General features: G+C 40.8%; 4 protein-coding genes across 5 annotated transcripts; 3 read left to right on the top strand and 1 right to left on the bottom strand.

The window, feature by feature from the left end:
* Window positions 1-127: 127 nt before the first annotated feature.
* On the top strand, window positions 128-3,946 carry LOC108143688 (damage-control phosphatase ARMT1). The gene is made up of 5 exons (XM_017268213.2): window positions 128-308; window positions 434-539; window positions 608-704; window positions 1,637-2,503; window positions 3,283-3,946. Exons 1-5 carry the CDS (start codon window positions 220-222, stop codon window positions 3,432-3,434), a joined length of 1,311 nt encoding a protein of 436 aa, XP_017123702.1. The 5' UTR covers window positions 128-219; the 3' UTR covers window positions 3,435-3,946.
* LOC108143687 (damage-control phosphatase ARMT1) lies at window positions 3,773-5,430 on the top strand. The gene has a single exon (XM_017268212.2). The coding sequence runs from the start codon at window positions 3,773-3,775 to the stop codon at window positions 5,396-5,398; it is 1,626 nt and encodes a 541-aa protein (XP_017123701.1). The 3' UTR covers window positions 5,399-5,430.
* LOC108143689 (ERI1 exoribonuclease 2-like) lies at window positions 5,422-16,452 on the bottom strand. 2 transcript variants are annotated; one of them, XM_017268215.2, is made up of 3 exons: window positions 15,817-16,452; window positions 6,718-6,962; window positions 5,422-6,470 (listed from the first exon to the last, which is right to left on the bottom strand). In XM_017268215.2, exons 1-3 carry the CDS (start codon window positions 15,837-15,839, stop codon window positions 5,893-5,895), a joined length of 846 nt encoding a protein of 281 aa, XP_017123704.1. In that variant the 5' UTR covers window positions 15,840-16,452; the 3' UTR covers window positions 5,422-5,892. The 2 variants fall into 2 exon arrangements, with proteins under 2 accessions (XP_017123704.1, XP_017123703.1); XM_017268214.2 differs by lacking the exon at window positions 15,817-16,452 and adding an exon at window positions 8,041-8,441.
* Window positions 16,453-17,270: 818 nt separating this feature from the next.
* Window positions 17,271-20,305, top strand: LOC108143659. The gene is made up of 5 exons (XM_017268170.2): window positions 17,271-17,518; window positions 17,571-17,817; window positions 17,875-17,957; window positions 18,020-18,169; window positions 19,238-20,305. Exons 1-5 carry the CDS (start codon window positions 17,422-17,424, stop codon window positions 19,915-19,917), a joined length of 1,257 nt encoding a protein of 418 aa, XP_017123659.1. The 5' UTR covers window positions 17,271-17,421; the 3' UTR covers window positions 19,918-20,305.
* The last annotated feature ends 1,200 nt before the right edge of the window (window positions 20,306-21,505 follow it).

Genomic DNA, 21,505 nt, shown 5'->3' with positions numbered 1-21,505 from the left:
TAAAGACTTAAAAACTTAATAGTTGCCAGTCAAATATTTTGTTTAATAGTGTTGCTTATTATTTATTTTTTAAAATACATTTTAAACCAAGTATACTAATATATGGTATTTTGCATCGCACCCAAAACGGTCACACTACGCGCCACACTATCAAGTTATTAACTTTCCGCAACAGTTCAATTCGGTAAACATACTCAAAACTAAAACAGATCTTTCGAGATGGCTGCCGATCCGGAATTCGACACAAAGAATGGAATTGTGGACGGACCAACGCCGCCGCACTCCGAACTGGCGGCCCAATATAGGCAGTGAGTAGGGAGGTCGCTAAATATAGCGCCTAGTATAGATGTTGTCTAACTTATCGTGTGCCGCACACCACACCACTGTACGGGAATTCGCTTATTAGCATATATGTACATTTTACTTGTTACAGGAGCTTCGCCTACTACACGTTCCGTGTGCGCTTGCCCTCGACCTTGGCCACCATCGCGGACTCCCTGGTCAAGGACAAGGACGTCCTGCTGGCCACCTATGGTGCTGTGAGTAGTGGTAGTGGGGTGCCCTGTTCCCTTGACCTTGGACTAAACCCTTTGATTTTCCTCCCCAGGAAGCAGGACCCGAAATTGAACAAACTACAAGGGATGTCATTCAGTTGCGGGAGGACATCCTTAGCAATGGTCCCTTGCTACCCTTCGAGGGGCAGGGTAAGTACTCTAAGGGGTTCGGTCTTAAGATTGTAAAAACATTTTATAGGACGACAGTTAATTTTGTATTGTTAATAAGAACAAAATAGCCTAGTTCTATTGACAAATTATATAAATATATATTTGAATCATCGTTTTACTTAAAAATATTACAAATGCATTTAAGAAATTATTCACTTCTATTATCAGTAAGTGCGTTTAAGTCAATAGAAAAATGTCCCTGACTCAGGCTACATTGAAATTTTATAAAATGAGTGTACAAGAAACAAAAAACAAACTATGTATGTAATCATTTAAAATATAGTCATATGAATTTAGTACCAAAAAAAAGTGGAAAACTTTTTAAAAAAGATTATAGCATTGTCAAGCAATGCTTTGCTATCATGGCTTAGTTTTGTTAGTTTATTTGAATAAATAATTTTTATGACAGCTTTACACTCAACAAAAGGTAGAGTACAGTAATACAAAATAGTTATCTAAAAACACGAATTATAAAAAAGGAGAAGTGATAGTATCTTCGCCTACTCAAACTTAATGGGTTACGGTTAAATTTTGTTAGTGAATGTGAATAAATAATGTTTAAAACTTTTAACTGAAAACTACTCAGGTCTTTATTTTTTAAATAATAATTAGTAAATAGTTTTTCTTAGTGATGTTGATAAACATGTACATAAGGTTCCAATATTCCAACTGTATTAGTTCGCCACTGACAAGCAAATATTATAATTTTCCTGATGAAAAAAGTTGAAACATCGTTATTTTGAAGGATAAGAGACAGACGATATTGGAACATATGTTGTCTTGTTTAACTTAAACGCTTGGATATTTTCTTTTTTTAATTTCGGAGCTGTTTTAAAAACGAGTATTTATAACGTCATAAAAATATTATTGTAGCAAGTGATTGGTATTAAATTCGAATCCGTTTCATTCAGATCGCGACACTCAACTGTGGAACGCATTCCTGGAAAAACTGCCCAAGGAGAAAAGGACCTACTTCTCCGCCTGCTGGCTCTACGCCGAGTGCTACATGTACCGCAAGATCTCAGCCATTTTCCGGGCCACGCCCCATTTGTCCGCCCACGACTACTTCAGCCAGCAGAAGCAGACGGCGGCCAAACTGAGCGTGGACGCCATGCTGGCGGTGGCCAAGGCCACGCGGCAGAACGATCGGAATGGGGACACCTTCCGGCAGCTGATCAAGCTGAATCTGTGGGGCAACCGCTGCGACCTGTCAATCACCTCCGGCAAACAGGTGAAGCCCACTGGCAACGCCTTCGACCAGGTCACGGACCTGGAGGAGAAGTTGCTGATTGACGGCACCGCGGAGGTGTGGAGAGCCCTCGATGCAGCCGCCGGCGACGGCATTGTGGACATCATTTTCGACAACGCCGGCTACGAGCTGTACACGGACCTCATCTTGGCCGAGTACATCGTCGACAAGGGACTGGCGGCCAAGGTGCGCTTCAACCCCAAGGCCATTCCCTGGTTCATATCGGACGTGATGGAGCACGACTACCACTGGACGCTGCGATTCCTGGCCGAGCATCCGGATCCGGTGCTGAGTGAATTGGGCAAAAAATGGCAGATCTTGACCACGGAGGGCAAGTTCGAGCTTGCGCCGCTGGAACACTTCTGGACCAGTCCCTACGAGTTCTATCGCATGCCGGAGGTGAATCCCGCCCTCTACGACCGTCTGAAGGAAGCGCAGCTGGTGATTTTCAAAGGTGATCTTAATTACCGAAAGTTGTTAGGGGATTTCTCGTGGGACAGCACGGAGTCCTTCGAAACCTGCCTGAGGGGTAAGTGCGGCACCAAAAATTATCAAAGTATACTTTTGTTAAAGATTTCATGAACCTTTACGATGGGGTTTCATTTCGTAAACAGTGTTGGGGTGTACCTATATACGGGTACCTAGTTACACTTTTTTGATATCTTATACCTTAAACACAAATGAGACTATATTACCTAGGTAATCTATCTTTATTTATCTTAAAATTTGGTATAATATGTATTTAGGTTCTGAAATATTTTTATTCGATTTGGTTTTCAAATTAGCTTGAAACCACTAAATTGAATTTCGTGTTATTTTCCCCAATATGTTAATAAAAAATAAATAATTTTACTGCAAATTAAAGAGAAGTTAATTCCACCGCACATGCAAGATAAAATATGTTTCGTGTTACATGTTTATGCTATAACAAATACGCAATATCACAATTCCTCTGCAACTTTGTAAAGAAGAAAACGTTTAAATTTAAAAAAATAGTATTAAAAATGTTTTTTACCTCTTTTTGTACCTTTTACCTTACCTAGATAAAATAGAAAGTGGTGTACCTTTTACCTTACCCAAGTACTTATTTTTCAAAATACCTTGTAACTTACCTATATCCAAAAAACTAGTACCTTTCCCAACACTTCGCCTATAATCTTTTCCAACTTTGAGAGTCGATTTTTTTCAAAATGGTTTTCGTAACCAGACTGAAAACACACTGAACATGAATTAAATAAAGAAAATGAAGGTCAAATTTTATAAGTTATTGTTATTTAGTAATATTTACACACTTCTAATCTTTCTTAGGCTTTCGTCCCTCAAACCTTTGCACTCTGCGCACGGTTAAAGCGGACCTGATCTGCGGACTAGCCGATGGAGTGGCGGAGCAACTGTTTGCCAAGGACAAGGAGTGGATGCTGACCGGGGAGTACGGAGTCATACAGTTCGCCAGCAAGTAAAGGACGAAATCAGGACAAGGACAGGCGTATAGTTCAATTGTTGTAGTCTTAATTACTAGCTTAATATTGTTAAAAAGTGGAGTGGGCTTATGCTAGAGGCGGAAAGTCAGTCTTTCATTTTTAAAAACTTCTGTTTAGCAAGTAAATAAGTAAAAACTGAATTTGTTTGTAATCAAAGTCGCTTCCTATAGAGCTTAATTTATTGGCATTGTAAAACTAGTCTCCTTTCTTGTTAAATTTCTTTGTATACTCTGTTTTTAATAAATTGTTTTAACTTGTTAAAGTTGATAAAGATATTTTACCAAAAAATGTTAACTTAATATTTAGAGAAAAAAAGCATGCCTATTGTAAATAAGAAAGAATACTTACAAGTTCAGATCTTTTCGCCGCTAGCATTGGATTCACTCCCTATAAAGCCTTTGCATTGTTATAAAAGCACACGTACTCACACTCATGAGCAATGTCAGTTGCCCAGGGGGCAACTAAAAATTAGTAAAAATTTTCAATTTGAAGAGGAAAATTTTTCTGGCAGAGGGTGGCGAAATTCTCCGTTTTTAGCCAAAATGCAGAGCGAATCCGGCAGTCACACTGAGTTGACGGATGCCACGATTGCGGACAACGAGGCCATCGTGGAGCAGATGAAGGAGTTGCGATTCAACGAGAAAAACTTGATCATATACTCCGCGCCGGGAATCAATGATGAACTCTCCGCCAGATATCTGCGCAGCTACGCATTTGTGACCCTCAAGCGAAGATCGCCTGCTTTTATCGGGGATCTGATCACTGTGCTGCGAAATCGGGAGCCAGAAATCATTGAGGAGTGCGGTGATTATGCCCACTTCGACCTGAAGCGCACCATCTGGAGCCTGGAACTGCTACGCGGGGAGATGCTCAACAACGACGAGTTCCAGATATTCCGGGTCAAGGCCCCGGACACCGAGAGTTGGAATGCCTTTCTGCTGGCACTCACCGAGGACCGAAGGCAATGGTTCTCGGCCGTTTGGCTGCACGCCGAGTGCTACATGTACCGCCGCATCTGGTCGATCTTCCAGCGCTCCGACACCCTCGCAAACTACGACTACTTTGGCGAGCAGAAGACGTCGGCCACGAGGTCCTTGACGCCCATGATGAGAAACATCCTGGTGGCCAGTAGGAAGCTGCCGCGCAGCCAGGAGAATTTCCAGCATCTGCTCAAGCTATCCGTCTGGGCCAACCGCTGCGATCTGTCCGTCACAACCGAGGCTCCGGATGCCAAGATTTTCCATCGCATTGCGAAGTACGATGCGAATCTGCTGGCCGATCAGTCGGCGGATATATGGAAGGACCTCACCGAGGCTTGCGAACCCGTCTACGTGGACATCGTGTGCGATAATGCGGGGTTCGAGCTCTTCGCCGACCTGCTGCTGGCCGAGTACATCGTGGAATCGGGCTTGGCTCGTCGGGTGCGGTTCCATGTGAAGGCCATTCCCTGGTTCGTCTCGGATGTCACCCATCAGGACTTTCACTGGATGCTGGACTTCTTTCGCAAGCACAATCTGCCGGAGCTAAGGGTTTTCGGCAGGAAGATACGCGGCTACCTGCGTGACCGTTCGTTTATCCTGTGCGACAAGAGCTACTTCTGGACAAGTGGCCACGACTGCAGCCAGATGAAGCGGGTGCAGCCTTGCCTGTATGTCTACATCAGTGAGGCAGCCCTGGCGATCTTCAAAGGCGACCTCAACTACCGGAAGCTACTCGGTGACATTAACTACAAGTCCACTGTCCCGTTCGCCGATTGCCTGCGGGGCTTTCAGCCAACCAGCGTATGCGCTCTGCGGGTCATCAAATCGGACATCTACTGTGGACTGCCAGTCTGCACTGTCGAGTGGCTAACCGAGGACAATCCGGAGTGGATGAGCACTGGCAAGAAGGCCGTCATTCAAGTGGCCATCAAGCATCGACTGTCGAGTGACACTGTTGTTTGATTTACACAAATTATGATTCGTTCTTTTCTGGATATCGCAATTGACAGCACATATTTATATGTAGCTATTGTCGTTTTATTAATTATCTCCTAAAGTTTAGGCGGTGTAAGTCGTTAAAATAAGTATTGCATTCCGTATTATAGACTACAACTAAGCATTATCAAGTAAGTATGAATGGTAGAAAAATATGTATGCTCTAAGGCCATATTTATAGCTATCTATATATTATATATTATATGTATGTATGATCGCTGCGATGCTTCGAATTGTTCAAGTCTTATCAATTGCCGTTACAAAAAATTATGGGCAAATACCAAAAAAAAAAAAAAAAAGACAATTTTAAATTTCATGCAATATCTCTAGCTGTCGCTTTACACATCATCTCAATCTTTGCGTTTCGTATTCATAATTAAATAAAATCCAGTAACTAAATGGATATTCTGCGTTCCGTTTCATCTCTTTTCGTTTTGGAGGGATTTGCTGGCCGCTGGAACTCACAACACGCAGTTGGGATTGAGCTGCTGATATGGCGTCAGATCTTTGGTGATCGAGAACAGAGCTCCGTCGCGCACCATCTTGCACATGAGGGCGCCCAGGTTCTTGGCATCGTCGATCCCCGAGTGGGCCCTGCCCTCGAAGGCCAGTCCCACGTGCGACAGGGCGTCGCTGAAGTTGCACGGGCGGTACTTGTACCACGACCGATAGATGGCCCGCACATCGATCCACTGGTTGAAGTAGGCCGCCTTCCTCATCCGCTTGCGGGTGCACTCCTTCGCCAAGCAGATGCCAAAGTCCCAGTCCGTCCAGGTGACGAAGGCGCAGTTGCCCAGTATGTTCGACTTGCTCATCTTCGGCAACGTGAGGTTGCGGGCTCGCAGCTCCTTGCGCAGCCACTCGTGGAACATCATCAGTGCCGTCTGCAGCGGCACTCCGCTGTCCACAGTCTTCTGCTGGATGCCCGTCAGCTCCGTGCAGTAGCTACTCAAGCGTGGCGACTCGATGGGCAGTATGTACTGGTGGAACTCCGCCTCGATCTTGCCCGTCTTCAGGTTGACCAGCACGGCTGGGAATTCTGAAAGTTGTATATATGTACATTTAGTATTGCTCGTACTATAGCAGGCAACGAGAATAATGACTTTTGAAATATAAAAATCAAAAACTAAAATATTAAAATTTGATTAAGTGGTTTCTTCTTTCTTGATTTTTCTACAGATTTGTCTACAAGGTCTTGCAACAATGGTCTATGCTACATTTTGTTTAACTCAAGGCATAAATCTAGTCCAATATTCGATTTTCTTAAAGCTCAAACATTATCTTACCAATAATCTCCGCTTCTCGCCACTGCGGGGGCGCCTGCTTCTCCCAGCAAGTGGCCTCAAAGTCCACGGCAATCACATACGTGTAGGGCTGCATGGCCAGTTGCTTTGACTTCCTGGACTTCTTGCTTTTAAGGGGCACTGTGTTGGCTGCTGTGATTTCGTCCTCGTTGAGCGACTCCTCGGGATCGTTGGCTGGATCTGGGCGAGCTCCGTCCACGTATATAGTATCGATGAGGCCCAGTTGTCTACAAAAAAAACCAACAGAACACGAAAGCATAAGCGTTAGTTCCCAGGTAAGAGCTCTTCTAAGTTTTTTTTATAGATTTTCTTTGGGAATTTATGCAACACAAAAAAAAAATAGGAATGTTGTTTTCAGAGCTTCTTCTCCAGCTGAACTGAGTATACGAACACACCAGATTGAAGTGAACTACACCTACTACTGTCTGGGAAATAGTTTTGAAAGCACAAAACGAGAAGATCCTAACCTTCTCCTACTGCTGCTGCTGTTTGCCGTAGCACACGATCATGGGTTTGCTGTGCCACAGCAGGCCATTGGTCTCGTCGAGGGCTTGGGCTATGACCTCCGGTTCGTTGGGCTTGTTAAGAAAGGTAACAAAGGCCTGACCCTTCATGCGACCCTGCTGCATGACTTTGATCTCCAAATTATCGGGGGCCGTGTACTTGGCGTAGAGATCCCTCAGCTGCCGCTCATCCACGCTCTTCTCCAGGTTCTTGATGTACAGCTTGTTGCTGGGCTGCCCCGTCTTGTAGTTCCTATAGACAGGCAGAGCCTGCAGTTCGCTGGCGGACAGACGGCCCTCTGGCTTTGAGGTGGCTGGCTTAAGGGTCTCTGGCAGTTTGAGTTCGATTTTGGGTGCATTGAAGGTGGGTAATTGAGTTTCCCGCCTGGGAATTGGATGACTAGCTTGATGGACAGCCTGCTGCAGCATGTGACGGGTTCTCTTTTGGATCTTTTCGCTTGAAGGTGGCAGCAATCGCTGCCTTTTGGCCCTCTTCTGCTCCTCATCGTCGCTCTCCAGCTCGCTTTCCGATTCGCTGGACATGACCTCCGTTTGGGTGGCCACATTTTGCCGAAAGCTTTGGACCATCAAGCCACTGGGGCGCTTCTCAAAGGGTGGCTCCAGATTCATGCGGTTCATCAGGTGCAGGACTTGGGTGTAGAAGCGCGTGTTTGACTGCAGGCTCTGACCGATCCTGGCTAGGATTTCCCCGTTTATGGGTGGATAGCTATAGCGGAGGTAGGGCGGCGGCGGCTGGGTGAAGTCGCACTGATTATTGCAGGCATATAGCCTTCGAACGTACTTGTCGATTTCGGGATCCTGTTTCTGGGAATCGGTGCGCGGTGCCTTTGTCTGCGTGGACTTGCTGGCACTGGTGGCTCCCGCAGTGGCACGTGGTCCAAAGGCGCTGATGCACAGCGGTTTGTCCAGCATTTCGCTTAGCCCATGCAGCTGCTCCAAGGCCTTTTGGGCCTCCTGCGGATCTGCATACTCCAGGAGCACCCTTTTCCGCCCGTAACTGTTCAGTGACCGCGGCAGGATCAGCTTGCACTCCTGGATCAGCTGCCCCAGTTCCTCCAGGGAGCAGGGCATCCGTTTCAGGAGCAGTTTGCTGCTGTGCTCGCTCATTTTCGGCCGGATTTGTTTAACAAGTCCCCAAAATTTCAATGCCGCATGCAAAATGCATGAAAAACATGGCCGTGCTGCCACCCAGTCGCAATTTAACAGCGGCGCTGCGTTTCACAACACTGCATCTTGGCGGGATGTTTAAAAAAAAACCCGCTGATGTTGCAAAAGCCGGTTGTTTGGTCGATAAAATCGAGTTGCAAAAAGCTGGTACCGTCGACTCTTACTTTCACTAATTGCACCGGTTATCTCACAATCAGATAGCTGTGCCTCTGTGTTGGCTGACGAAAATCACAAGAAGAAACATTTTTATCACTCAACATTTTTGTGAAGAAAAGTGTACATTTTGTTTACAGATAATAAGGGTCGTATTATTAAATTATTATTAAAGTATTATTAAATAAATAATTATAAAAAAAAACTAATTTAAACCGAAATTGGTTACAAACAAATTTTGTATTCATTGCCAATAGGCTTTTAATGCTAATACAAATAAAATTTGACCTTTTATCAGTAATTTTTTATTTATTGTAATTGTAAAAAAATTTTTTTGATATACATTTATATATTGAATACATACATATATATATATATATATATATATATATATATATATATATATTTGAGTCTATATTATGAGTTGTGGAAGCCTCTTGATATTTTTAAATTTTAAAAATTGTTTAATTTTAAAATCATTTACATCAGATTAATATGAGTTTCAGTTTATGCATGTATTTTTTGTATTGGTACCCAAATTTGTTACTTTTAAAGGTATGAATTAAAATAGGTTTTTTTGGCTCCAGAGAATTTGATAAAACAAATTAGAAGCTAAAGAAAGTTCAACTGTGAATCAAAAGTGATATCAGTCTGCAATGGGGGACTAAGTAGTCAAAGACAAATGAACGAATCGCGTGCCATCGCCGGATTATCATGTGAACAGTGCACTGTACATTTAAATGCATTAAGCTCCCGTTGGGGTTTCTTGATGGATTAGATCATTGTGGTGGAACTACTCTCAATTCGATTTGGGTAATTTTCTATTTTTTAGATGCTATCCAGCCTCCGGAGTCAATGCACTTTTGGCGCACGCTCCGCGCATTCAATCAAATTGAATTACATATGAAAAATGCCTGACATGATCTGCTTTTTGATATATGGCACACAAAGTGGTTATAAAAAGATCAGCGCACACTCGCGCACACCAGATTGCATAAAATTTGCAATGATTAAATGGACAGCGGCAAAAAAAAGGGGGGTGAAATGCAGGCAGCCCCAGTCGCACTTTCGCTTTTCACTGGCTTTTTGGGCGGTAAAAAGGGGGCGTGGGTGGGGGCGGCGCTGGTCCGTATGCGGAAGTCCACTTTTGCACAAACAATACGAAATTGGATGAATGAACTCTGTGTCTCTGGCAGCCTGCACGAAAAAAAAAGGAAAACCACTTTTAAATTCACTTTTACTTGCGCCAATTGAAACGAGTCCGCGCTGTCGGCTTTGCATTCTAAGTGACTTTAATGGGTTAAGCTATATTTAGAAAATTGCAACAAATTTCCAAGTAGGCGGAATGCCAGTGGAGCACAGCAATTTGCATGCGGAAAGAGGTTAAATGGAGGAAGGATCAATTCAAAATAGAATCGAGCCAATATAAGATTGAACAACAAGGAAGGGTTTGCTATTTCGTTAAATATAACAACTTTTGTTGTGCTTAATATTTATTTTGTTATTTATCTATCGAATAATAATTGGGTTTCCAAGTTAAAATAATATAATCTCCTAGGACAAAAACTTTAAAATTGAGTTTAAGGTTATTGAGTTACTTATCATTTAATGTGCAATATTTAAGTTTACAGTAAAATTATTTAATTATTTATCTACAGCAATACTAGTTTTCACCTAACCAAAAAGTTATCTTCCCATTTAAATTTCCACACCACCCGAATGATTCACTTAAAAGTATCCTGAGTCAGCAACAGGTTTTCCAATTGGTCACAACCTCCCCGAATTGTTCGCCAAGTGATGACAAGCCCCTTTTTACTCATTCTATTAATTGGCCAACGAAAATTGCAGTAAAGTGCGATTTTCTTTGTCGCCAAACAATGTGGCCTATAGTAATTACGATTCGCACTACTGAAAGGCACTATTAATTAGCTATATGTATTTTCCTAGGCCCCAACAGTAGTTAGCCCAATTGTAGGAGGTAATGAATTGACCAAATGAAAATCGTGCCTTAGCACAATGGAGCTAACAAAACAAACAAAAAATAACAAAACACTATAAATAACCCGAGGCTTTTTGCTTGCCAATGGAAAAATATTCGCATTGCAAATTGGAAAGCTATTCATTTGCTGTTAAACAAAGACAAGTTAAAGGTATATTAAATAAGTTCTTAAATCTATCTAGAATACAGCAATAGCTAAAAAGTTAAAACATTTAAAAATTAACTTTAAAATCTGCCGGTGAAACAAGCCATTTTGTTTAAAGTTAATAAGTTGATCGCCTAATCCGAAACCGTATTTTTCGAACTGATTTCTCAAAAAAAAAACTTGACCGATTTCAAGCACATGTGTGGTTATCGCCCGAACTATGAAAATTGAGAAAGGTCATCTCGTTCTTGTTAACAATAAAAGACTAAACCCTTGCTATTTAACTTTTAGATTGCAGTTCAACTAATCAGTCGGTATCGTGGTTTCTTCAACAAAGTCGTAAATAATTAAGTATCTTTCAATGGTCAAAGTTTAAAGTTCTACGTTTTTATGGTTGCAAAAAACAAATTCCTTAAAAGTGCTAGGCCCTTACGCATAGAAATCCATATTTTATATTCTTTTTATAGCTGCAAGGGTATATTAACTTTGGATTGCCAAAGTTCGCTTTTTTCCTTGTTTTTTTTTTGGATAGTTAAAAACTAAAGTCCAAAAACTGCGAATTTAATCGCAGAAAGACTGGAAGTTATTTCCAACTGGTTATACTGAAGAAATACAATTAATAAGTTTAAAAATCTTTGATGGACAAAAAATGAAATAAAAGTCCGATAGTATAGCTTATTATGTTTTATGAGAGTGCTTAGCGAGATCACGTGGCAGCACCTCTTGCACTTAAATACATTATCGTGCAGGCAATTGACTTCCCCTTGGCTTTGCTAATTGCCACTTGCAGATACGAGCATGAGTATTTATTTACGGATGATTACCGTCAAGGTCCTGCAAAAGGGGCAGCTCGGCCTGAGTTGAGGCTGGGCTTATTGCAATTGATAGAAATTAGCAAGTAGCTGGTGATGCAGGGCGCGGAGTGAAAGGGGCCAGAGCAAATTATATATATTTTTTGCGCATACGCCCCGCGTTCCGTGCTCCGAACGGAGGCGCGTGCATAAAAATTTACCAAAAATGTATGACGATGACGATGACGATGACGACCTTCTCGGGCTCTATTCGGTGTGGGGAAAGCAAGTGCCAACCAATCTGTGGCGGCACTCCTCTTGGCCCCTGTTTTGGAACTGCATTCGTCTGAATACAATATTCAGTTGCAGTACCCTTGATTCGGTTTTCGACCAGAATCGTAGTCGTAGTGGTGGCGACGTGGTCGCTCGTGGGCCGGAATGCAGTTGTGTCGGTAGCGGTATCTGTATCCGTGAGTTTCGTGTGCGCCATGCTCTTGACTTTGGATAAGTTTGGTGAAAACTGCTTTCAGCCGGATTTCCCGCACTCTGTAGCCATCAGAAAACCAGACGCAGATTGCCAGCCAATGTCGGGGCATCGAATTGCGCTAGACGTTCATTGGCCAACTCTCCGACGGGTTCGGATTCTTCCGGAGAATGCCCGGAGAATGGATCGGTCGATCGAACCCCGCCCTAGTGGTACTCATGTTACTTAATTTAACTTTGTTTATTTCCGAGAAATATCGCCAGAGGGTATGCCATCTTCGTTGTGGCGTTTTTTGCACCCAATTTGCTCTGTTTGATCTTTAATTTGTGGCCATCAAGTTTACTGGGGTGTGTATGCGTTTGATTCAATTGTTCGAAATAATAATCTATAAACTGGGCAATAATAATAAATTCATTTGATTTCTGCTCCATGCAAACGGGTTTTTACTGTTTCGGCATGCCGCCAATTGAAAAAGTTCTCATAGCGTAATTTACGACTATTTTTTAACTGCCTGCTGGGCGGATCCGTTTTTAGCCATTTGGTGTTGAAATTAAAAATAATGTCTGTATTTAATCACAGCCTCTCATTATCAACGATTTTCTATCTTGATTTAGGAGTATTTAAGTGGAAGAGGAATTCTAAAAAAATATCGTTATAATTATTAACATATTGATCTCATATACGGTTTGGGGATTTACAAGTTTTAAATGAAGTTGGGAATTAGGCAATACAGGGATGAGACTTCAACTTCAACTTCAAACCAAAATGGTAACTCATCGTTTTGTTATTTATTTTATTTATTTTGTTTATATAAAAAAAAGCTATTAAAAAAAATATATTCACTAAAACGACTTTAATTTGATTTATATATGTTTAAAGACAATGATGAAATAAAATTCAAACCTTATGTTTGAAACATTAAGCCAATACTTTTGCTATCTTGTAAAAACAACGATGTTTTTTTTTTTACATTTATTTTTCCAATGGGAGTCGTAAGATCCAGTTCGACTATATACTGCCTAAAATAATAATACTTCTGTAAGAGAATAAAAAGGAAACTCGGTACAAAAGAAAACAAAAAATAGCCTATTTAAATACGATTTATTTTAAATCTACCTTTTCTAGAGAAAACAATCGCTAATTAAAAGAAAATTGCCTCATGAATATGATCTTAGGTGGTTGTACTGTATCTTAAAGTACTCCATATTACAATGTAAGCATAGGGGGGTGTTTCGTATTTGTTTGTTGGTTTTCCAAACAGGTTTGTGTGGGAACGAAAACTAGAATTCTAGCAGAGTGTGACAAGTTATAAAATTGCGCAATTCGGCACTGGATTTTGCAACCGCTAATGGGGATTACTAGATTTACTCACGAGTGGATGGCCAAGACCTCCCATTGATCAATGAGATGCATTTTGACCACTTTTCTTATCTATCGACGATATATCCGAAGACGAAAAACGACTTATCTGAAGTGGAATGACAAATCGAACTGACACCAATACGGCTATTTGAAAATATGGTTAGCAAAGGTAAAAGCACAGATCTTGATTGGAAGCTTTAATTCCATGCCCATGCATGTACATACGTTGTTATTGTTGCGACAACGTTTCCATTTATAGAATACTACGCATTTCAATTAATGAAATAGTCATAATTAAATTAAAGAGTCGCGCCAGCACGAGTCGTATAACAATAAGGTCTTCCAGCAGCCCGAGATTACCGAGATACATATGTATGTATGTACATACAATGCATATACATATGCATATGCATATGGTGGTATTTATTTACATTGTAAGTCGAGACCATTTCGTCATATAGATTACACGCTTTATCAATGCAGCCTCCCGTTTTACTTTTATTCCATCTTTATTGTGGCCCACAAAAGTTTCCATTGCACATCTATAGCTATAGTATTTTTATTTGTTTGTGTACAATGTACATACGTATGTACATACATACATATATGTATGTTTCATATGTGCAATGTGCAAATTGAACTAGCAGGTCAGGCGAGGACATATTGGGGCCATCGGGCCGAGATACAGACACATTTCTTTGTGGATGCAATCTGCTGCACTTCTAAAGCTTCCACTGGGGACTGTCATCAGTCATCTGGCTAGAGAAATCTTGGGAGTGGGGAGCCAGATGCCCCGTGCTCGGTTCCAATTACACTCAATTACACTCACTGGAGTCCGTCCTAGGAACTGCGATCTCAATTGCTGAAAGGCAGGGAGTTATTTTCGGACCCCTAATTGGAATTGCCAGGGGATGAGTCAGGCAAAACTCGGGCCAACTATGGCACATTCATTGGAAATCAGTTTTACAGGTACTATATAACTATACATTCCGCGAACGAAATGAAAATGCAGAACAAACCGCTCTCAACCAGCTTCAACTCAATTCGCAATCAAACGACTCGAGCATTTGCTTTTCCCATTAATCCATGCTGTAATCTAAATTGACGCGATGCTCAGCAAAGTGCATGTGGCACTATTCATATATATAGCATGTAGTAGGATAGTCCCAATTCTGATTCCTGAACACGCGGCCAATCAGTCAGCGGGCCATCAATCAACTGATCGCAGATTTAACGCCTGTGCGCCGCTTGATTAATTTAATCATGTGTGATTGTTTACCTTGCCAGCGTAAACAACGTAAACAGCATAAATACGTACATATATAAACCAAATCGAAGTCAGTGATGAATGGATAATTACGCCCTCACAGATGGACGTTTGAAATTCAATATCTAGGCGGTGTTTGTTGTTATGGTCGTTGTTAATGTAGAAAAGCAACAATGGAAATTGAGACGATAAATACATTGTTAAGCCAAAGGGAATAATCCATGTTAAAATAGTATTTTTATTGTAATTATCTTATTTATTATGAACTTAATTTTTAGATTATATTTCCGAATTTCCTTAAATTCTGGTTTTGTCATTTTCGTATGTCATATTTATTTTAAATTAGTTTATTCTAGTTATTAAACCAGTATTTTAAGTGTTTAAAATTAAAAGACCCTGAAAATCTTGAGGCTGACGAGCCAAAAATTTTCAGACCGATGATGTTCATTGGTTTTTAAATTTAATTCTAATTTTGAATACAAAAATTATATAGTCTCCTTTTAACCCCTATTATGCTTTTAAATGCTCATCTAGAGTATTAGTTTTGGTTTAATAATTGCATTTCAATTATTTAGTAGAAAATCGTGGTAGCCTAGCCAGTTTTATATTTAAAGTTGCAAAAGCATTTTCTGATATTTTTAACACAGTTAATAATAGTTTAAACACAGTTAACAAGTGAGTAAACGTTGTCTAGCCATATCAATTCTACAGGCAATGTGTTATCATTGATTTCCACTCTGGAAAGTACTTATTGCGTTGTCTGAAGTGCGTTTCAGGGTCATTAAAGTGCATTGACCAACATCAATATCAACATTTCAGCGCCTGAGGAAATAAATATTTGCCTTAAAGTTATTACACGGCCTCAAGCGTTTTGCTGTTGACCAAGAGGCAACAAAAAGGCCAGGGCCGGATTTTCCAGTCCTCAACTTTTTTTCGATGGAAAAATGAAAAATGGGGTCAGTTCAGGTCAGCCTTTCAGGATGATGATGGCCTAGAAAAATCAATTTTATATAGGCTCAAGCCAGAGTTCTGGAAAAACCCCTCTTGAAGTGGAAACTCCGCCCCTGGGCAACTTAATTACGGTTTGTTAAGTGGTAAAGCAAAGAGAAGTAAATTGGGTGAGTCAAAACTTTTTTTTACGGTAAAGTTCCTATGCAAATGTTTTAAGGTAATATTATCCAAAACTCACCTTGCCAGTCTTATCAAGGCCATCTTTGTTGTTTGACTACCCGACTATATAATTGACTTTACTTTTGGCAGAACCTCTATAAATATATGTATGCTATTCAAAATTCGTCAGTTTATTTATTTATCTCTATCCTTTTTGTTTTGTTGCAATTTTGGCAGTGCAGAAAGTAACGGTAACTACGCGAAAGGGAGGACTAAGAGGAAGAAGCAGAGCGAGCGCAATTTCTTTTGTTGTCTGCTCACACACACAAACTCACGAAAACGCACACCGACACACTAACAGTTATTCAGCCGGCACAACAATAACGCTGCGCTTTTTCGATATTTCCCTAGGTAGTTTTTTTTGCTATTTATTTAACTCGTTTGTTTACATTTTCCCACACGCACAGTCGGTATCTTCTCTTGATATTCTTGTAGAACTTTGGACATCGAGCGACCAAGCGCATTTGTGGTAAATCGTATTGCAATTGCAACTGCAATGTCGCCGATCAACCGGTCAATAAAAGTGCACTCTAGTTGTTTGCATTATTTGCGGCCCGGTAGCGTTTAGTTATTGAGTGTGGTATCGTTCGCGGTCCGCATTTACAATTCAGTTTTACTCGGTCGGCGCCCGTTCACAAGTGCAGCGGCATTAAATCGGCAATCGGCAAAATACGTTCGTTCGATTCGAGTTTTTGGTCTGACAACCAGCTGTTCTATCCGAGTTTCCAACCGCTCAGAGTTCCCTTTTTAGCCGCAATGGCGCTCTTCTTAAGGGAACCATGTTAACATTTCTATCTGAAAAAAAGGCGCGGAAAGTGTGTTTAAAAACTAAAAAAAAATAAATGACCATTTAATGCAGAATTTTTACTTAATTCACCTTTTATAGTCCAGTCCCACAGATCCCATCCAATCGAAACGGTTGGGATTTTTGATGGATAGTGGACTGGCGATTCCACAAAGCCACCATCCACCATCAACCTTCGACCATCCACCGTCCATCAAAAGTCACAGTGGCGTATGCTTAATTTTTTTAGATGTACTTTTATAAGTACTTTTTAGAAGTACTTTTTCCTGCACTTATTTTATTTGAATGCTATGAATTAGTTGCTAAATGGTTTGCTGAACTTTTAAATAATGGCTTATATCTACTCTGTATTCAAATTTCAACATATTTGAAAGAGATGGTGGATGGTGCTCTGTGGGACTGGGCCATCAAGCAACTTAAGCATTGAAAAGAGTTAACAGCGCTGTTAGCCTGTTCAACGTTCGCAGGTCTGGCAACTTTCCCTCTCATTTTAAATTTCAAATGTAACGTTTTTCAGTCAGTTAATGGGAAGCAAACAAAGCCTGACTATATTTTATTTTCCAGCGCTTTATGGCAGAAGAAGTTAATTGAGAATTGATTTTTTGTAGCACTGGCACCTCAAATTGTCCTTGTAGGCCTATTTTATTTAATTATACAGGACTTGGCTTGACTTTTTGAAGGTTTTTTAAATTTTTTGATTGGCATTGGCAATGTAAAAACTGGATAAAATCGAACTTTTACATAACACAATCGTACACACTTGACACCTGATGTGTTGTATTTCAAATATTCACAAACGTGTACTAAACTTTACCCAAAATGTGGGAGCAATTGGAGGGATATCGCAATCACTTTTTGCAAAACGAGATTAAGGATGTGATGAAGCCCAGCTCCATAAACCGTCAGCAGAACAAAGGTAAGGACAAACTTAGAAAAGACCAGGTCGTATCAACAAAGAAAACCTTCAGAGTGGTCGAAAGCCATGGAGAAAAGGTATATTTGTAAGTGCATGCCGTATGGCTGCAGTTCGACCTCCACATACCTGCAGGATAGGGCCCAATTGGCGTACGGCTGGTTTGCCCTTCCCAAACTGATGAAGGAACTGGACAGCGATGTTCCCCTGACCCACTGGAAGGCGGTGGTGTCGTTGACGGAGTTCGTCTCGAACCCGCTGAATGCCCAGAGAGCCATCACCGAAATGGACATTGTGAGAAAGTTGGTTGAGCCCTCGAGGAATTTGATCAAGTCTTCTTAACATTTGTCTGCCAACAGGTTGAAAAATGCCTTTATGCGAATGAGATTGAAGCTCCACAAGGAGCAACACCGTGAGGTAGAAATGTATCTGAAGATATATAGTAAGTTTAGGGTTCTACACAAGTTGACAGGCTAACGTAAGTTTTTCCATTCTATTTCTTAGATATACTTTCCCGCAACTTGGATGGAGCCGAGCATATTGCCAACCGCAAATGTTTGAGGAACGAGTTTTACAAAATTATTAAAAATCAGGAGACCAATAAAGATGGTCTGGCATCAGAGATTCTGAGGAATTTGACAAGCAAACCAAAGAGTAAGCTTAAGTCATACTATTTCATTAAGGGGTTATTTACAGATTTCACAATATTATCTGAGAAATTTTTTGAATTAGTTGATTTACAAATTTGTTCACATATTAAGTTATTTTTTAACTGTATTTCACGACTTAGTATCAATAAAAATCTTTCGTTAAAGTAATGTTAAGTCTAGTTATTAATCGAAGGAATAAGAAAAAGTTGATTTTTTGTTTTTAAACAAAAATATTTATCGGTGAAAAAAAATCTTCGATTAATAACTTTAAATATATTAAGGAAGTTCGTGTTAAAATTTGATGACAATCGGTTTATCCGTTTTGGATTAATTTTGGTCACGCGTTTTTACTTAGTTTGTACTTGAAACACCTTTTAAAATGTGCGTGCAACTTTGAAAATATTCACCGGAAAATTAAAATGTATACAACCCCTTAAATTAAATAGTCTTAAGTGTTTTGAAATCATTAAAATGGTTTCAAAGAAATTCATAAGCTTTTTGTGATACCATTTTGCATTGATACAAAAAAAAAAATGGTGTACAAGTAAATATCTGACTATTGAATTTACAAATTTATATTAAATATTTAAATTAAATATTAAATAAACACGTGTTGTTGTGGCTTACCTCGGGAAAAGAACAGCGCAGCGTTTGGTAGTTATCAAATATTTTATATTTTTTTAAATTTTTTCGCGCTTATAACTTCTTTAATTACAAATTATGTAATGAGACTGTGAGAAAGTAGAAAGTAGATAATTTTATTGAACAGATTGTATTTTGCTTACTCTTAAAGTTACAATACTAACAAACTTTCAACAATTGCATGATTTATTATTGATATTAATTATGCATTTTATTTAAGTTAAAAATGTTTAAAGTTTAAATAGAATTTTTAGGTATTTAAATTAATTCCGAGCATAATCAAATGAAAATTTGTAGAAAATTTTAGTATTTTCATGTTTAAAACAACTAAAAGCCGCTAAGGAAAGCTTATAATATTTAAATATTGAGAATGTGATTTAAAATCTCCAGAGTTTCTGCTTCTTTTTGTATATTTTGTCTATTCCCTCAGTTCTGGGAATTTTCATGGACGATCCTGAGAACTTTGCTGCCCTGGCGGAGATCTTCAAGCAGGATCCCTGCCGTCCGCACTATCCGCTGGACTTGTGGCACCATCTGTGCCACCTGTTGGAGGTGGCGCCCGAGCAGGCCATCGAGTTGGGATTCTTCGAGCTGCTGCACCAGCGGATCCTCAACCGACTGGCCAACTTCTGGGACATGGCCACCAAGGCGTTCGCCCTGCTGCTCCGCTGTGCGGAGGGTCAGCGCCGTTTCGATGCGGTGGATGGCGTCAAGCTGCTCTACGACGTCTTTGCCCAGCCGGATGAGCAGAAGGCCAGCATGCTGTTGCCCCAGCAGCAGGTGGAGAACTGGGAGTACACGGTGCTGGCCCTGCTCAATGGGCTGCACAGCAAGCGGGCTCTGTGGCGCAGCAGGGAGTTCACCCAGCTGCCCTGCTATGTGGGTCGTCTCATGGAGTCGACGGTGACGGCGACGGTGGCCAATCCGCGCCTGCAACTCTACTGTTTGAAGGTGTTGCGCGAACTGGGCGTGATGCCTTGCAATAAGCGCTACATTATAGCCAACTGGTTGACGGACATTTGCCAGCTGTTCTGCCTGGATGCGGAGGCCGAGTGCGCCCGGGATTCGCTGGTCGATTGGCTGCGTCGCGATATAGCCGACAGTAGCTGAATCAAAGTTAAAGTTTAAAGTTTAATTTGCAGCTTACAGTGTTTGGTTTTTAACAATAGAGCCATCTGTTGGTGGCCAAGTAACAAGAAACAAGAAACATAGAACTGCCCCGCTTTCGAACCGCTTAGATAAATCCAAACCGTTTCGAACTACCCCTGATGTCCCAAAGAGTAACCGGTTAAAAGAGAGAGCGAACATAACATACTTGGGACATACGGGAGAGCTTAAATGAGAGCTCTCAGCTGTCAGCTGTCAGCTGTTTGCTTAACACAAATTGTGGTAAATATTTAACACCTCGCAAATCTAAGGGTTAAGCCTCCAAAATTTCCCTTTGTTGTTGACACTAACAAAAATTATAAATAAATGCCACTTTCTTTGGTGAACAGTTTGCCGCTTGCCTTGACCCTGGCAGACATATGTACATATACATACATACGTATTTGTAGACAACTTTGCATATTTGCGGAATTGTCAAGAAGGCAGCGAAACTTTTCCAATTTCCGATGCCTGGACATCAGTGACAATAATGAGCAGTGAAAAGGATGCTAGGATGCAGTGCTGCCAGGACAACAACCGCAGAGACAACAACAAAACGACGGAGGAGCAACAACCACTGACCAGAGTTGCCACAACAACCACAGTTTGCGGTTTGTGCCAAGCCTTCGGTGCGCTGTTTTTTTCACATCTACACATATTTTAATATCTATCCCTGCACATACAAACTGTATAAATAAAACCATTTTTTCCCCCCTCACTTTTCTGCGGTGACAAACTTGGCAACGAGTTGCAGTTCCCTTTTTAACTTATTTGAATTGGCGGCGGCGGGAAGGGGGCGTGTCCGAGTCCAGCATTGTCCACATTGCCCATATTTCGCATTCAATCGGCAAGTTTTGTGCCTTGTCATCGGCGGGATTTCTTCGTGGTTCGGGTTCGGTAGCAATTTTCCAAAGTCCCTAGAGCCCGACTCTCTTTTGTGAACTTTTTAATTACCGCTGCGAGTTTGCCTTATTTCGCCTTTTTCGCCTTATTTCGCCTTTTTCGCCTTTTTCGCTTTTTGGAGTCTTCTCCCCCTCACTTTTTGCTCTTAGGGTTTTCCCACTTTTCAAGTTGTTTATGAAATATTTTATGGAAATTATGCAAAACTTGTTTACCAGACTTCATATTCAGCACTCGCCGTTCGCCATTTGGCGCCTTCACACAAAGTTCCTCGCTTCTTGCCACTCAAATTAATTGCATAACAAATTGTGTTGATGAAGTGCAAGAATACAAGAATGCAAGAATGCCGGAGTGCATCCAACTCAAATTGGCTTGGCCAAGAGACCATTGAGTAGGGCTTTGTTTCCTGGTCAATAACTTGGTTGGTTGGACTGGCCTTCCTCCCAGAAAGTGCTCATTAATAAAGCAATTTGAAAAAGTGAATATTAAAAACAATTCAATTGTATTAAATGGAGAATGAATACAAAAGGGTATGAAAACATTAAAAACATAAAATCATGTAACATTATAGATATGTTTTAAGCTTTGGTATGAACTGTTTTTCCGCTTTCAATAATATAAACGGGGGCTTAACTTTTATATAAATATTAGC

The sequence above is a fragment of the Drosophila elegans genome, unplaced genomic scaffold, assembly GCF_018152505.1.
Source record: "Drosophila elegans isolate 14027-0461.03 unplaced genomic scaffold, ASM1815250v1 contig_758, whole genome shotgun sequence".
NCBI classification, from domain to species: Eukaryota; Metazoa; Arthropoda; class Insecta; order Diptera; family Drosophilidae; genus Drosophila; species Drosophila elegans.
This window is presented reverse-complemented; position numbering and strand designations above follow the sequence as displayed.

What these genes read in the sequence shown, in the direction of transcription:
- LOC108143659 (XM_017268170.2), top strand. Translation starts at nt 17,422, where the DNA reads ATGTGGGAGCAATTGGAGGGATATCGCAATCACTTTTTGCAAAACGAG. An exon ending in GAAATGGACATTGTGAGAAA is followed by an intron (nt 17,818 to 17,874) that starts GTTGGTTGAGCC and finishes GTCTGCCAACAG; the next exon opens with GTTGAAAAATGCCTTTATGC. An exon ending in TTTGACAAGCAAACCAAAGA is followed by an intron (nt 18,170 to 19,237) that starts GTAAGCTTAAGT and finishes CTATTCCCTCAG; the next exon opens with TTCTGGGAATTTTCATGGAC.
- LOC108143689 (XM_017268214.2), bottom strand. Translation starts at nt 8,366, where the DNA reads ATGAGCGAGCACAGCAGCAAACTGCTCCTGAAACGGATGCCCTGCTCC. An exon ending in CAGGATCCCGAAATCGACAA is followed by an intron (nt 6,963 to 8,040) that starts GTACGTTCGAAG and finishes TTTTTTTTGTAG; the next exon opens with ACAACTGGGCCTCATCGATA. An exon ending in GCGAGAAGCGGAGATTATTG is followed by an intron (nt 6,471 to 6,717) that starts GTAAGATAATGT and finishes TACAACTTTCAG; the next exon opens with AATTCCCAGCCGTGCTGGTC.
- LOC108143688 (XM_017268213.2), top strand. Translation starts at nt 220, where the DNA reads ATGGCTGCCGATCCGGAATTCGACACAAAGAATGGAATTGTGGACGGA. An exon ending in CTGGCGGCCCAATATAGGCA is followed by an intron (nt 309 to 433) that starts GTGAGTAGGGAG and finishes TACTTGTTACAG; the next exon opens with GAGCTTCGCCTACTACACGT. An exon ending in GCTACCCTTCGAGGGGCAGG is followed by an intron (nt 705 to 1,636) that starts GTAAGTACTCTA and finishes CGTTTCATTCAG; the next exon opens with ATCGCGACACTCAACTGTGG.
- LOC108143687 (XM_017268212.2), top strand. Translation starts at nt 3,773, where the DNA reads ATGCCTATTGTAAATAAGAAAGAATACTTACAAGTTCAGATCTTTTCG.